The sequence below is a fragment of the Leucoraja erinacea genome, unplaced genomic scaffold (assembly GCF_028641065.1).
Source record: "Leucoraja erinacea ecotype New England unplaced genomic scaffold, Leri_hhj_1 Leri_117S, whole genome shotgun sequence".
NCBI classification, from domain to species: Eukaryota; Metazoa; Chordata; class Chondrichthyes; order Rajiformes; family Rajidae; genus Leucoraja; species Leucoraja erinaceus.
Window position 1 is genome coordinate 254401 of NW_026575429.1, and position 17445 is coordinate 271845.

At 47.3% G+C, this 17445-nt stretch overlaps 1 protein-coding gene across 1 annotated transcript in view; it reads left to right on the plus strand.

Annotated features, from left to right (window-relative positions):
* cdk19 (cyclin-dependent kinase 19) overlaps nucleotides 1-17445 on the plus strand; it is a gene marked incomplete at its 3' end in the record, with an annotated part of 215960 nt that overhangs the window by 166128 nt on the left and 32387 nt on the right. Inside the window, exons 9-10 of the mRNA XM_055665333.1 lie at nucleotides 2121-2190; nucleotides 6818-6890. Of these exons, the coding sequence (XP_055521308.1) occupies nucleotides 2121-2190; nucleotides 6818-6890 (143 nt within the window). The remainder of the gene's footprint in view (nucleotides 1-2120; nucleotides 2191-6817; nucleotides 6891-17445) is intronic.

Sequence of the window (17445 nt, forward strand, 5' to 3'; positions counted from 1 at the left end):
GCGGTATGAACATTGACTTCTCTAACCTCAAGTAATCCTTGCTTTCCCTCTCTCTCCTTCCCTACTCCACTCCCAGCTCTACGACTAGTTTCACTGTCCTCCTGATTACTTTTACTGATTGTATCCCTCGTGGTCACCTTCTCTGGAGAGGAAAAGACTACAAAAAGTAGTAAACACTGCCCAGTCCATCATCAGCTCTGACCTTCCTTCCATCGAGGGGATCTATCGCAGTCGCTGCCTCAAAAAGGCTGGCAGTATCATCAAAGACTCACACCATCCTGGCCACACACTCATCTCCCTGCTACCTTCAGGTGGAAGGTACAGGAACCTGAAGACTGCAACGACCAGGTTCAGGAATAGCTACTTCCCCACAGCCATCAGGTTATTAAACCTGGCTCAGACAAAACTTTGAACATTAATAACCCATTATCTGTTTATTTGCACCTTATCTCTTTATTTATTGATGTGTGTATATATTTATATAATGCTATATGGACACACTGATCTGTTTTGTAGTCATGCCTACTATGTTCTGTTGTGCTGAAGCAAAGCAAGAATTTCATTGTCCTATCAGGGACACATGACAAACTCTCTTGAATCTTGAATCTCCTCAGCCAACAATGAACCATTCTACATTTCCGTGAACATTGTCTGCTTTGATCTATCGTTTTCACACCTCATCCTTCCATATCCCTCCCTGGACTCTCAGTCTGAAGAAGGGTCTCGACTCGTAATTCCACCCATTCCTTCTCTCCAGAGATGCTGCCCGTCCCGCTGAGTTACTCCAGCATGTTGTGTCTTATCTTCGGTGTAAACCAGCATCTGCAGTTCCGCGCTACATATTGCCACTTTTAAAATGACTGCAGCATCCCATTCACTAAGGACCAACATGGACATATGGACTGTGAGAATCTAGTTGTGTCTACTGGGCTAAATCCTGCTCACAGAGTGGCAGATCTAGAGCCACCATAAACTCAGGGCCCAGGATAAGAGATACAGTTTATCAGTGTTCTAGCTGCCAGCCATCTCAGGCGCACATGTCCTTCAATAAAATCTAAAATGAGAATTAGTGCAGGAATTACTTTGCACTTCCTCACCCCCCCCCCCCCCACCCCCATGATTTCTTTCAAGTGGTTTTACTTATTATAGACAATAGTCAATAGGTGCAGGAGTAGGCCATTCAGCCCTTCGAGCCAGCACCGCCATTCAATGTGATCATGGCTGATCATCCCCAATCAATACCCTGTTCCTGCCTTCTCCCCATATCCCCTGACTCCGCTACCTTTAAGAGCCCTATCTAGCTCTCTCTTGAAAGCATCCAGAGAACCTACCCCCACTGTGGTCCGAGGCAGAGAATTCCACAGACTCACAACTCTCTGTGTGGAAAAGTGTTTCCTCGTCACCGTTCTAAATGGCTTACCCTTATTCGTAAACTGTGGCCCCTGGTTCTGGACTCCCCCAACATTGGTAACATGTTTTCTGCCCCTAGCGTGTCCAAACCTTTAATAATCTTATATGTTTCAATAAGATGCCCTCTCATCCTTCTAAACTCCAGAGTGTACAAGCCCAGCCGCTCCATTCTCTCAGCATATGACAGTCCCGTCATCCAGGGAATTAACCTTGTAAACCTACGCTGGGCTCCCTCAATAGCAAGAATGTCCTTCCTCAAATTAGGGGACCAAAACTGCACACGATACTCCAGGTGTGGTCTCACCAGGGCCCTATACAACTGCAGAAGGACCTCTTTGCTCCTATACTCAACTCCTCTTGTCATGAAGGCCAATATGCCATTCGCTTTCTTCACTGGCTGCTGTGCCTGCATGCTTACTTTCATTTATCAAGAATAAGAAAAGTATATCTGATGAAGGGTTTCGACCCGAAACATCGCCTATCTTTTTTTCTCCAGAGAGGCTGCCTGTCCCGCTGAGTTACTCCGGTACTTTGTGTCTATCTTTAGCAAAAGTATTATTGACTTGGCCATGGACTGTCACAGAATCTGTAAACATTAGAGGAAGTGAAGAGGCCAATGGTGCCATTTTTTAATGCTGTAACATTAAGATTATAGATATATGCGTGTGATATTGTAACATGTTGCACAAAACCTGTTTTTATTTTGCCAGATAAAGATTGGGAAGATATCCGCAAAATGCCTGAATATCCAACCCTGCAGAAAGACTTCAGGAGAACAACGTAAGTTCTGAACGTTCGCAGTTGCTCTTTCTGGTTGGTTTTTGTAGAGTCATAGAGTGATACAGTGTGGAAACAGGCCCTTCGGCCCGACTCGCCAACACCGGCCAACAATGTCCCAGCTACCCAAGTCCCACTTGCCCGCATTTTGCGAATTTTCAAATTTGCAGATGACACAAAGCTGGGTGGCAGTGAGGAGGATGCTTTGAGAATGCAGGGTGACTTGGACATGTTGGGGGAATGGGCAGATGCATGGCAGATGAAGTTTAAGGCAGATAAATGTGAGGTTATCCACTTTGGTAGCAAAAACAGGAAGGCAGATTACTATCTAAATGGTGTCAAGTTGGAAAAAGGGGAAGTACAATGAGATCTGGGGGTCCTTGTACATCAGTCTTTGAAAGTATGCAGGTACAGCAGGCAGTGAAGAAAGCGAATGGCATGTTGGCCTTTATAACAAGAGGAATCGAATATAGGAGCAAAGAGGTCCTTCTGCAGTTGTACAGGGCCCTAGTGAGACCACACGTGGAGTATTGTGTGCAGTTTTGGTCCCCTAATTTGAGGAAAGACATTCTTGCTTTTTGAGGGAGTGCAGCGTAGGTTTACAAGGTTAATTCCCGGGATGGCGGGACGGTCATATGCTGAAGAATGGAGCAGCTGGGCTTGTACACTCTGGAGTTTAGAAGGATGAGAGGGTATCTCATTGAAGCATATAAGATTGTTAAGGGCTTGGACACACTAGAGGCAGGAAACACGTTCCCGATGTTGGGGGAGTCCAGAACCAGGGGTCACAGTTTAAGAATAAAGAGTAAGCCATTTAAAACCAACGAGGAAACACTTTTTCTCACAGAGAGTGGTGAGTCTGTGGAATTCTCTGCCTCAGAGGGCGGTGGAGGCATGTTCTCCGGATGCTTTCAAGAGAGAGCTAGATAGGGCTCTTAAAAATAGCGGGGTCAGGGGATATGGGGAGATGGCAGGTACGGGGCACTGATTGTGGATGATCAGCCATGATGACATTGAATGACGGTGCTGGCTCGATGGGCCAAATGGCCTACGCCTGCACCTATTGTCTATTGAAAGGTGTGTTTCAGCACTGTATCTCTGTACCTCTAAACTAAACACACAGATGGTGCAAGATGAAAGAGAGCGTAGCATTAGGGCAACACGGAGCGATCAATACTCCCCCTCACAGCGGGTTCTCTGCACAGGGTCGGCAGTAATTTGTAGCTGGGGGAACGGCAGTGGAGGGCAAAGATTCTCACCATGTTTCCAACTCCACAGTGGCCAGCAGCGGGGGGTGGCAGCTGTTCAATGTGTGGACGGGTTTGTAGTTTAGTTTTGTGTGGTTTAGAGACACAGTGAAGAAACAGGTCCTACGTCCCCACCGAGTCCACGATCCCCGTTCACCAGCACGATCCCACATGCTCGAGGGACAGTTTCCAATTTTACCTAAGCCAATCAACCTACAAACCTTCACGTCTTTGGAGCGCGGGAGGAAACCGGAGCGCCCGGAGAAAACCCACGCAGTCACAAGGAGAAGGGACAAACTCCGCTTGGGCAGTCTGCACCCTAGCGGCATAAACATTGAATTCTCCAATATCCAGTAGCCCTTGCTGTCTCCTCCCCTTCTCAGCTGTCCCTCAGCCCTCAGGCTCCTCCTCTTCCCTTTTCCTTTCTTCTCCCCCTCCCCCCCCCCCAACCCTATATCAGTCTGACGAAGGGTTTCGGCCCGAAACGTCGCCTATTTCCTTCGCTCCATAGATGCTGCTGCACCCGCTGAGTTTCTCCAGCACTTTTGTCTCCCTCCGTACAGACATCTCCCGTAGGCAAAATTGAACCTGGGTCTCTGACGCTGTGAGGCAGCAACTCTACCGCTGTGCCACCGTGCCGTTCTTACTTTGTTCTTGTGTTGTACATGATCATTTGGATTGTAGGCACAGAGACTCACTCACAGAGCCATGTTGGATCCTGACCTCCGGTGCTGTCTGTGTGCTGTTTGCACCTTCTCCTTGCGACCGTGTCAAGTCAAGTCAAGTCAAGTTTATTCATCACATATACATACGAGATGTGCAGTGAAATGAAAAGTGGCAATGCTCGCGGACTTTGTGCAAAAAAAACAAACAAACAAACAACAAACTACAAACAGAATGGAACAGAATCACATATTCTTTTACATATTACATATTGTGGGAGGAATGAAAAAGGAAAAAAAGAGCAATTTAAAAAAAAGCACTAGAGTGGTTCAGTAAAGTTAGTCCCTGGTGAGATTGGAGTTTACAGTCCTAATGGCTTCCGGGAAGAAACTCCTTCTCAACCTCTCCGTTCTCACAGCATGGCAACGGAGGTGTTTGCCTGACCGTAGCAGCTGGAACAGTCCGTTGCAGGGGTGGAAGGGGTCTCCCATGATTTTATTGGCTCTGGAGCTGCACCTCCTGATGTATAGTTCCTGCAAGGGGGCGAGTGAAGTTCCCATAGTGCGTTCGGCCGAACGCACTACTCTCTGCAGAGCCTTCTTGTCCTGGGCAGAGCAATTCACAAACCAGATGGTAATATTTCCGGACAAGATGCTTTCCACAGCTTTCGAGTAGAAGCACTGGAAGATCCTCAGAGACACTCTGAATTTCCTCAATTGCCTGAGGTGGTAAAGGCGCTGCCTTGCCTTACTCACGAGTGCTGCAGTGTGTGATGTCCATGTCATATCCTCAGAGATGTGGACTCCCAGATATTTAAAAGAGCTCACCCTATCCACCCTATTGTGGGTTTCCTCCTGGTCCTCCGGTTTCTTCCCACATCCCAGAGAACGTGCGGGTTTGCAGGTCAATTGACCTCTGTACATTTTGCCTAGTGTGTAGGGAGTGGATGAGAAAGTGGGATAACATAGGATCAGTGTGAACGGATGATTGATGGTCGGCGTTGGGCCGAAGGGGCCGTTTCGAAGCTGTATCAATCAACCAAGTGCTATAAGGAATTTGCCCTCAACGGAGCACAGCTCAACAGAGTGCAGTGAATACAGAATTGAACACTTCTCTATCATGCCGAACAATATGTTTTGTAAAGAAACATTCTCTTTTCCTTTGTCTACTCAGCTGCACAGGTGGAACTTATTTAACAACATCTGCTTTCTGGATGTTCTGCTAATTTTGTTCATATTGCAGTCGTCGTAATTTGCTTTGATTAGAGTCTCTGTATTGGAGTAAGAGACAATAGACAATAGGTGCAGGAGTAGGCCATTTGGCCCTTCGAGCCAGCACCGCCATTCAATGTGATCATGGATGATCATCCACAATCAGTACCCCGTTCCTGCCTTCTCCCCATATCCCCTGACTCCGCTACCTTCAAGAGCCCTATCTAGCTCTCTCTTCAAAGTATCCAGAGAACTGGCCTCCACCGCCCTCTAAGGCAGAGAATTCCACAGACTCACCACTCTCTGTGAGAAAAAGTGTTTCCTCGTCTCCGTTCTAAATGGCTTACCACTTATTCTTAAACTGTGGCCCCTGGTTCTGGACTCCCCCAACATCGGGAACATGCAGTTTAGTTTAGAGATGCAGCGCAGAAACAGGGCCTTTGGCTCACCGAGGAAGGACATCCTTGTGATTGAGGCAGTGCAGCGTAGGTTCACGAGATTGATCCCTGTCATATGAGGAAAGATTGAAAAGGCTAGGCTTGTATTCACTAGAGTTTAGAAGGATGAGGGGGAGGTTCTTATAGAAACATATAAAATTATAAAAGGACGGGACAAGCTAGATGCAGGAAAAATGTTCCCAATGTTGGGCGAGTCCAGAACCAGGGGTCACAGTCTTAGAATAAAGGGGAGGTCATTTAAGACTGAGGTGAGAAAAAACCTTTTTCACCCAGGGAGTTGTGAATTTATGGAATTCCCTGCCACAGAGGTTTCCTCGTCTTCCGTTCTACCCCTTATTCTTAAACTGTGGCCCCTGGTTCTGGACTCCCCCCAACATCCGGATCATGTTTCCTGCCTCTAGCGTGTCCAAACCCTTAATAATCTTATATGTTTCAATGAGATTACCTCTCATCCTTCTAAACTCCAGAGTGTACAAGGCCAGCTGCTCCATTCTCTCAGCATATGACAGTCCCGCCATCCCGGGAGTTAACCTTGTAAACCTACGCTGCACTCCCTCAATAGCAAGAATGTCCTTCCTCAAATTGGGAGACCAAAACTGCACACCATACTCCAGGTGTGGTCTCACTAGGGCCCTGTACAACTGCAGAAGGACCTCTTTGCTCCTATACTCAACTCCTCGTGTTATGAAGGCCAACATGCCATTTGTTTTCTTCACTGCCTGCTGTACCTGCACGCTAACTGAATATGACAGTAAATAAGAGACATTTGTGCATCATCTTGTTTTCTCTTCCTGTCCTTTGGTCCCCCGGGCCATATACTGACTGGGGGAAGGCAGGCTAATGTGAGCTTAGGCAGCTGAGGGTGTGTGGCTGTCCATTAGTGTGTCCTGTGCACTCCCACATACTTTGGTCATGTCACTGTGTGGAGAAACACTGTAAAACATACAATTAAATGTATATTCTGTAGCAAATTGTGTGCACGTAATATTGTCTTATCGGTTTGGAATTAAATTGGTGAGAAAGTCTAATTTTGATTTCCTCTTGCGTTCAGTTATGCAAACAGCAGCCTGAATAAATATATGGAGAAACATAAAGTCAAGCCTGACAGTAAAGTCTTTCTTCTGGTGAGTTTTTACCTCAAGCACTTTGATTTTTAAAAACTGCCCCGAATGGATTGATGTTATCAAAATAAAATAATTTTCGACAATAGACAATAGGTGCAGGAGTAGGCCATTCGGCCCTTCGAGCCAGCACCGCCATTCAATGTGATCATGGCTGATCATCCCCAATCAGTACCCCGTTCCTGCCCTCCCCATAACCCCTGACCCCGCTATCTTTAAGAGCCCTATCTAGCTCTCTCTTGAAAGTATCCTGCCTCCACCGCCCTCTTATCCCTCATAATCCTTGTGGCGTCAGCTGATGGTCAGACCACGGGTCGAACCCTCGTCAGTAGGTATGAGGACAGTCACGTGACGTCATGGGCTAAGGGGAGTGACCTAGTACTTCAGCAGATCTTACCTGGAGATCATCAGTGTACAGGTAGCTGAGCTCAAGGCAACACCCTCGCTCAGCAGCAGCAGCAGCAGCAGCAGCAATGACAATATGTTAGAGAGGAACAAACAACCATGTAAGGTCTGAATAGAGCAACTGTTTATTCACCATGTTTGCTGCCACTACATCCTCTCCATTCATTTACCTACCACAGATGTAAGGCTCATTGATTTACTAATATGTGTCATTAAGATCATTAAAGGGCCTGTCCCACTTTCACGACCTAATTCACGACCTTTTTTACCCGTGGACATTTTTCATCAGGCTAGAAAAAACGCCCTGACCTACGTGATGCCACGAGTGCCTATGACTAGCATCACGACCTACCTACGACCTACCTACGTCCTCCTACGACCTCGTGACGACCATGTTGCGAGTATGAGTCAAGGGCAAACTCGGCAGAGGTCATGAATTAGGTGATGTTACAGGGTATGCATGTGGTGTAGGTTCATATGTGATAGGTGCAGAGTTAGGCCATTCGGCCTACTCCGCTATTTAATCACTGCCTTCTCCCCATCACCCTTGACATCCGTACTAATCAAGAATCTATCAATTTCCACCTCACAAATATCCATTGGCTTGGCCACCCAGGCCGTCTGCAACATTTTTGGTGGCTGTACATCCTGATGGAGATGTGGTTAAAGGAGAAATCCACTATGGAAGTCCATTCTCGGGTCTATCCTAGAATTTAGGTACAAATGCACAGTTGTACTTTATCAAAAAACACCGTACTTTCAAAACATGCACTGACTCCAGGTATCATATTTCTGCTCATATGAACATTTGGTATTTTGTGGCATGACATCTAACAATTGGAATAGAAAAATCATTCATCTGTAAATAATTGACATGTGGCCTGATCGATGATGACCTTACACTGTAATTGGACGGCATTCAACAAACTCTGCCTAATCCCATTCCCTATTTTTCTACACGACGAAGGCTCCTCAACTTAAGGCCCTGTCCCACGTTCCCGAGTTACTCACAAACTCTCCCGTGTTTTCCCCTTGATTCGAACTCAGAGAATTACGGCAATAGCCGTTCGTAGGTACGCGGGGCTAATTTTTTTACTCGTGGACATTTTTCAACATGTTGAAAATACGTCCCGACTTAGCTGATGCCACGAGTTCCTACGGCTGGCGTTACGAAGCTACGAAACATCTACGGACTCCTACGGACTCGCTACCGACATTACCCGACATTCCCCATGTTCGATTCAAGGGGAAAACTCGGGAGAGTTCGTGAGTAACTCGGGAAAGTAGGACAGGGAATTCAACCTCTGTTTTTCTTTCCACAGATGCTGCCCAACCTGCTGAATGTCTCCTGCATTATCTCATTTTATTTCTCATCTCCATCACCTGTTGAGTTTCTTTTTTTTCCTTGTTCTGCTCTATAATTTTTAGTTTGGTTTACAGAGAAAAGTTTTTTGGTGCCTGCTAACCAGTCAGCAGAAAGCCGATACATGATTACACTCGTGATATTTACATGTCCCGTGTACAGATACATGATAAGGGAATAACAATAGACAATAGGTGCAGGAGTAGGCCATTCGGCCCTTCGAGCCAGCACTGCCATTCAATGTGATCATGGCTGATCATCCCCAATCAGTACCCCGTTCCTGCCTTCTCCCCATATTCTCTGACTCCGCTATCTTTAAGAGCCCTATCTAGCTCTCTCTTGAAAGCATCCAGAGAACCCGCCTCCACTGCCCTCTGAGGCAGCGAATTCCACAGACTCACAACTCTCTGTGAGAAAAAGTGTTTCCTCGTCTCCTTTCTAAATGGCTTACTCCTTATTCTTAAACTGTGGCCCCTGGTTCTGGACTCCCCCAACATGGGGAACATGTTTCCTGCCTCTAGTGTGCCCAAACCCTTAACAATCCTATATGTTTCAATGAGATCCCTCTCATCCTTCTAAACTCCACAGTGTTTAAGCCGTTTTAATACAATGTTTTAATGCAATAACGTTTTAATGCAATGTAAAGCCAGTGAAGTCCGTGAAGGATAGTCCGAGGGTCTCCAATGAGGTAGATAGTAGTTCAGGACCGCTCTCTGGTTATGGTAGGATGGTTCAGTTGCCTGATAACAGCCGGGAAGAAACTGTCCCTGAATCTGTTTTCACATTTCTGTATCTTTTACCCGATGGGTGAGGGGAGAAGAGGGAGTGGCCGGGGTGCGACTGGTCCTTGATGATGCTGCTGGCCTTGCCGAGGCAGCGTGAGGTATAAATGGAGTCAATTGAAGGGACTTTTCCTCCCTTTTTCCGTCCTCCTCCACCCCCACCCCCATCAGTCTGAAGAAGGGTTTTGGCCCGAAACCATATAACCATATAACAATTACAGCACGGAAACAGGCCGTCTCGACCCGTCTAGTCCGTGCCGAACACGTATTCTCCCCTAGTCCCATATACCTGCGCTCAGACCATAACCCTCCATACCTTTCCTGTCCATATAACTATCCAATTTATTTGTCAGCCTATTTTCTTCGCTCCATAGATGCTGCTGCACCCGCTGAGTTTCTCCAGCAATTTTGTGTACCTTCAATAGAAGGGAGGTTGGTTTGTGTGACGGTCTGGGCTGTGCCCACAATTCTTTCCAATTTCTTGCGGTCTTGAATGGAGCTGTTCCCAAACCAAGCTGTGGCGCATCTCGATAAAATGCTTTCTGTGGAGCATCTGTAGAAGTTGGTGAGAGTTGTAGGGGATGTGCTGAACTTCCTAAAGCCTTCTAAGGAAGTTAGTGGGCTTTATTGGTCGTTGCTTCAATATTGGTGACAATAGTCAATAGGTGCAGGAGTAGCCCATTCAGCCCTTCGAGCCAGCACTGCCATTCAATGCTTTCAAGAGAGAGCTAGATAGAGCTCTTAAAAATAGCGGAGTCAGGGGATATGGGGAGAAGGCAGGAATGGGGTACTGATTGGAGATGATCAGCCATGATCACATTGAATGGCGGTGCTGGCTCGAAGGGCCGAATAGCCTTCTCCTGCACCTATTGTCTATTGTCTATTGACAATGTTATCATCCCCAATCATCAATGTGATCATCCCCAATCAGTACCCCGTTCCTGCCTTCTCGCATATCCCCTGACTCCGCTACCTTTAAGTGCCCTATCTAGCTCCAGAAGTTGTTGGTAATATTGACTCCAAGCAATGTAAACCTTTTAACTATCTACTTCGGCACCGTCGATACAAACTAGTGTATGTGTACCGCTTCACTTCCTGAAGTCCATCGCTATCCTCCTTGTCTTGCAGACTTCAGATTTCTCTGGCATTTTCATCCATAAACAACACGTTCCACCACTTACTTTATCACCCCCTAATAGAATCATAATCGTAGAGTAATACAGAACACACACACAGATCTGTTGGCCCTTAACATTTCAATGCTAACCATCAGTGGCCATAAATACCAATTGATGTTACCGGCATGTAATCCACGGCCTTCCACAACTCAGCGATTCGAGTATTTACTTAAAAGTAGACAAAAATGCTGGAGAAACTCAGCGGGTGAGGCAGCATCTATGGAGCGAAGGAATAGGTGATGCTTCTTCAGTCTGAAGAAGGGTCTCGACCCGAAGCGTGACCTATTCCTTCTCTCCATAGATGCTGCCTCACCCGCTGAGTTTCTCCAGCATTTTTGTCTACCTTCGATTTTTCCAGCATCTGCAGCATCTGTATTTACTTTGATACAACAATAAAGATTGTTAAGGGCTTGGACACGCCAGAGGCCGGAAACATGTTCCCGATGTTGAGGGAGTACAGAACCAGGGGCCACACAGTTTAAGAATAAGGGATAAGCCATTTAGAACGGAGACGAGGAAACACTTTTTCTCACAGACAGTGGTGAGTCTGTGGAATTCACTGCCTCAGAGGGCGGTGGAGGCAGGTTCTCTGGATACTTTCAAGAGAGAGCTAGATAGGGCTCTTAAAGATAGCGGAGTCAGGGGATACGGGGAGAAGGCAGGAACTGATTGGGGATGATCAGCCATTGAATGGCGGTGCTGGCTCGAAGGGCCGAATGGCCTACTCCTGCACCTATTGTCTAATGTCTATTGTCTAATAAAGGGTTTCTTTATTCAGGCATTATATGTTAGATATACATGGACGTTTAGTCCTCTGACACAAAAGTCATTGTTGCTGCTGTGAGGTTGTTGCCTCGTGGGCTCGAGTTTGGGAAAAGCTCCATCCAAGACCGCAAGAAATTGGAAAGAATTGTGGACGCAGCCCAGACCATCACACAAACAAACCTCCCCTCCATTGGCTCCATTTATACCTCACGCTGCCTCGGCAAGGCCAGCAGCATAATCAAGGACCAGTCACACCCTGGCCACTCCCTCTTCTCCCCTCTCCCATCGGGTAAAAGATACAGAAGTGTGAAAACGCACACCTCCAGATTCAGGGACAGTTTCTTCCCAGCTGTTATCAGGCAACTGAACCATCCTACCACAACCAGAGAGCGGTCCTGAACTACTATCTACCTCATTGGAGACCCTCGGACTGTCCTTCACGGACTTCATTGGCTTTACATTGCACTAAAACGTTATTGCATTAAAACATTGCATTAAAACGGCTTGTACAATACAATACAATACAATTTATTTGTTGTCATTTGAACCCAGAGGTTCAAACGAAATTCGGTTTCTGCAGTCATACAAACAAGAAGAAGAACCAAGACACAAAACAATTTACACGAACATCCATCACAGTGAATCTCCTCCTCACTGTGATGGAAAGCAAAGTCTTATCCCTCATCTCTCCCCTGCACTCCTCATTCTCCTCCTGATGTCAGAGTCAAAGCCCCTGGCGGGCGATGGTAAATAAGTCCCGCGGCAATTATAAACCCGCGCCGGGTGATGCAAGGCCGCACTCCGGGTCTTGGTATTGGAGCCCCCGGCGTGCGCTAACAAGTCCCGCGGCCATTTAAAGCCGCGCCGGGCGATGATGTAAGGCCCCGCTCCAGGTCATCCTCAACCCCGCAACTCGGGCGGGAGAAGTCGCCATTGCGGAAGCCCCGAAAAGCGGTCTCCCTGCAGGGACCCGCGGGCTCCCGGTGTCACCGTCCACCGGGCCGGCGGCTGGAGCACCCGAATCTCCTGGGTCGGGACGCAGCAGCGCGCCACCACCGCTCCTCCCGCTCCGAACTCGGCCAGCTCCGCGATGGTGGGTAAGTCCGCAGCTCCGCGACTGGAGCCCCAGGTCGTTCCGGTTGGAGGCCGCTCCACGGTGCTAGGCCCCAACGACAACGGAGACCCGACAGAGAAAAGGTTGGGTTCTCCATGCAGGGGACAGATTTTTAAAAGTTTCCCCCCCCCCCCCCCCCCACACCCCCCCCGCCCCCCACACACACACACATACCCAGTTTAAAAAAAAAACAAAAAACTACATACAAACGCGACAAAAAAAAAAAAAAACGACAGACGGACTGCAGAGGCCGCTACGACGTGAGTCACGCTGCCCACCCGCCTACACTCTGGAGTTTAGAAGGATGACAGGGTATCTCATTGAAACATATAAGAATATTAAGGGTTTGGACACACTAGAGGCAGGAAACATATTCCCGATGTTGGGGGAGTCCAGAACCAGGGGCCACAGTTTAAGAATAAGGAGTAAGCCATTTAGAAAGGAGACGAGGAAACACTTTTTCTCACAGAGAGTGGTGAGTGTGAGGAATTCTCTGCCTGACAGGGCGGTGGAGGCCGGTTCTCTGGATGCTTTCAAGAGAGAGCTAGATAGGGCTCTTAACGATAGCGGAGTCAGGGGATATGGGGAGAAGGCAGGAACGGGGTACTGATTGGGGATGGTCAGCCATGATCACATTGAATGGCGGTGCTGGCTCGAAGGGCCGAACGGCCTACTCCTGCACCTATTGTCTATTGTCTAATTAAGGGTTTCTTTATTCAGGCATTATCAGTTAGATCTACATGGACGTTTAGTCCTCATTGTTGCTGCTGCGAGGTTGTTGGCTCGTGGGCTCGAGTTGAGCTCTTGTGTGGGTCACGCACCCGAAGAGAGAAGAAGAGAGCTGGTCAACTCGAAGTGAGAGGGTTGACCCGGGGTTCGTTAAAACCTGTACCCCGTGACAACTCCTCCCTGCCATTACCCCGACTGCTGAGGGTTGGTGTAGCAAGTGGCCAACCACCAGGTGGCGCCACAATATAGTCCGTCCACTGACTGGATAGCAGGCAACAAAAAAGCTTTCCCCAGTACCTCAGTACACATGACAATAAACTAAGGAGCATTTAATTTTGTTAATTCCTGCGCCTTCTCACAGTGTGCATTTCTAGGCTTTTCTTGTTATGGTTAATTGCAGTATGTTGTCTAGTTAGCTCCATGTTAGACTAGTTACACTAGAAAATCTGGTCAGCTGAATTTATAGACTTTTGTGTGGGAGGGAACTGCAGATGCTGGTTTAAACCGAAGATAGACACAAAATGCTGGAGGAACTCAGAAGGAGTAGGGTCAAGGGAAGAGCGTTCACGTCACGGCTCCGTTTCCACCAATCTTTCCACCACCACACACAAGAAGCACAAGACGGACACCATTGTAGGCAGATGCCGAGAAGTGCGTTCAGTTCTGGCTGGACAACTTCTAATCTTGTGTGTGGACTCGACAAGGAGAAGACTCAGCGGGACAGGCAGCATCTCTGGAGAGAAGAAATGAGTGACATTTTGGCTTGAGACCCTTCTTCAGACTCAGTCAGGGGAGAGGGAGACTAGAGATATGGAAGGGTAAGGTGAAAATGACAGGAAAAGGAGCAGCTGATAAGGAGATGTAGAGTGGTTCATTGATAGCTGCAGTGAAGGTGGCAAGGAGGAGTACCATCAGTAAACTGTGATCAGGAGGACAGTGAAACTCATCAGAGAACTAGGATGGGGGAGGGATGGAGAGAGAGAAGTGTGTGGTGCTGTATTTTGGGAAGTCTAACATGGGCAGGACCTGCACAGTAAATGGTAACATAGAAACATAGAAACATAGAAAATAGGTGCAGGAGGAGGCCATTCGGCCCTTCGAGCCAGCGCCGCCATCCATTGTGATCATGGCTGATCGGCCCCTATCATTAACCCGTGTCTGCCTTCTCCCCATATCCCTTGACTCCATTATCCCCTAGACCTCTATCTAACTCTCTCTTAAATCCATCCAGTGACTTGGCCTCCACTGCCCTCTGTGGCAGGGAATTCCACAAATTGGCAACTCCCTGGGTCTTAAATGGCCTCCACTTTATTCTAAGACTGTGTGGCCCCTGGTTCTGGACTCGCCCAACATTGGGAACATTTTTCCTGCGTCCAGCTTGTCCAGTCCTTTTATAATTTTATATGTTTCTATAAGATTCCCCATCATCCTAAACTCCAGTAAATACAAGCCTAGTCTTTTCAATCTTTCCCCTTATGACAGTCCCGCCATCCCAGGGTAGGGCTCTGGGAAGTGCTGTAGAGCAGTGAGATCTAGGAGTGCAGGTGAATGGTTCCTTGAAGGTGGAGTCGCAGGTAGATTGAATGATCGCTTGGCACATTGGCCTTCATCGGTCAGAGTATTGCGTATAGAAGAAGGGTCTCAACCTGAAACATCACCCACTCCTTCTTTCCAGAGATGCTGCCTGTCCCGCTGAGTTACTCCAGCTTTTTGAATGAATGAATGAATACGTTTATTGGCCAAGTATGTACAGAGACAAGGAATTTGCCTTGTGTTTTGTGTCTATTATTGAGTGTAGAATACTTTGATCAAGAAGGCTCATCAGCGTCTCTTCTTCCTGAGGAGACTGAAGAAGGTCCATCTGTCTCCTCAGATCCTGGTGAACTTCTACCGCTGCACCATCGAGAGCATCCTTACCAACTGCATCACAGTATGGTATGGCAACTGCTCTGTCTCCGACCGGAAGGCATTGCAGAGGGTGGTGAAAATTGCCCAACGCATCACCGGTTCCTCGCTCCCCTCCATTGAGTCTGTCCAAAGCAAGCGCTGTCTGCGGAGGGCGCTCAGCATCGCCAAGGACTGCTCTCACCCCAACCATGGACTGTTTACCCTCCTACCATCCGGGAGGCGCTACAGGTGTCTCCGTTGCCGAACCAGCAGGTCGAGGAACAGCTTTGTCCCGGCGGCTATCACTCTACTCAACAACGTACCTCGGTGACTGCCAATCACCACCCCCCCGGACACTTATTACTATTTATTCAAATAATTTGCTATGTCGCTCTTCCAGGGAGATGCTAAATGCATTTTGTTGTCTCTGTACTGTACACTGACAATGACAATTAAAATTGAATCTGAATCTGAATCTGAGAAGGTGGGAGGGAGGTCATGTTGCAGTTGTATAAGATGTTGGTGAGGCCGTATTTGGAGTATTGTGTTCAGTTCTGGGCACCGTGTGACAGGAAAGATGTTGTCAAGCTGGAAAGGGTACAGAGAAGATTTACGAAGATGTTGCTGGGGCTAGAATGTCTGAGCTACAGGGAGAGGAGATGTGGAAACTATTCCTTGGAGCGCAGGAGGACGAGGGGTGATCTCATTGAGGTGTATAAAATCATGAGCGGAATAGATTGGGTAGAGTCTCTTGCCCAGAGGAGGCGAATCAGGGATCAGAGGACATACAGCGCCCTCCATAATGTTTGCGACAAAGACCCATCATTTATTTCTTTGCCTCTGTACTCTACCATTTGTAATAGATAAAATCACATGTGGTTAAAGTGCACATTGTCAGATTTTATTAAAGGGTATTTTTTATACATTTTGGTTTCACCATGTAGAAATTACAGCTGTGTTTATACACAGCCCCCCCCATTTCAGGGCACCATAATGTTTGGGACACATGGCTTCACATGTGTTTGTAATTGCTCAGGTGTGTTTAATTGCCTCCTTAATGCAGGTATAAGAGAGCTCTCAGCGGCTAGTCTTTCCTCCAGTCTTTCCATCACCTTTGGAACCTTTATTGGTGTTTATCAACATGAGGACCAAAGTTGTGCCAATCAAAGTCAAAGAAGCCATTATGAGACTGAGAAACAAGAATAAAACTGTTAGAGACATCAGCCAAACCTTAGGCTTTCCAAAATCAACTGTTTGGAACATCATTAAGAAGAAAGAGAGCACTGGTGAGCTTACTAAACGCAAAGGGACTGGCAGGCCAAGGAAGACCTCCACAGCTGATGATAGAAGAATTCTCTCTATAATAAAGAAAAATCCCCAAACACCTGTCTGCCAGATCAGAAACACTCTTCAGGAGTCAGGTGTGGATTTGTCAATGACCACTGTCCGCAGAAGACTTCATGAACAGAAATACAGAGGCTACACTGCAAGATGCAAACCACTTGTTAGCTGCAAAAATAGGACGGCCAGGTTACAGTTTGCCAAGAAGAGCAACCACAGTTCTGGAAAAAGGTCTTGTGGACAGATGTGATGAAGATTAACTTATGTCAGAGTGATGGCAAGAGCAAAGTATAGAGGAGAGAAGGAACTGCCCAAGATCCAAAGCACACCACCTCATATGTGAAACACGGTGGTGGGGGTGTTATGGCCTGGGCATGTATGGCTGCTGAAGGTACTGGCTCACTTATCTTCATTGATGATACAAAGAGGACATGACTTCAGAATTAAGGGACAGAAGTTTAGGGGTAACATGAGGGGGAACTTCTTTACTCAGAGAGTGGTAGCGGTGTGGAATGAGCTTCCAGTGGAAGTGGTGGTGGCAGGTTCGTTGGTATCATTTAAAAAAAAATTGGATAGGCATATGGATGAGAAGAGAATGGATACAAGATATGAGTGCAGGCAGATGATACAAGAATGAATTTATGGACTTTAGGGTCACGTGTGCCAGTTTCCGGCACAGTGTTAATGGTTATCCCATACTGCTGATGGTAATAGCATAATGAATTCTGAAGTGGAGACACACTATCTGCTCAGGTTCAAACAATTGCCTCAAAACATCCCGGTTCATTCACAGAAAGACCAATGATCCCAAACTGTGTGGGAAGGCACCAAAGGAGTTTTCCCAAGCTAAAAAAATGGTCATTCTTGAGTCCCCAAGCCCTCACACTGATCTGAACCCAATTGAGCGGCCATTTATGTGCTGAAGGAAACTGAAGGGGACTGCCCCCAAAACAAGTAAGCTGAAGATGGCTGCAATACAGTCCTGGCAGAGCAT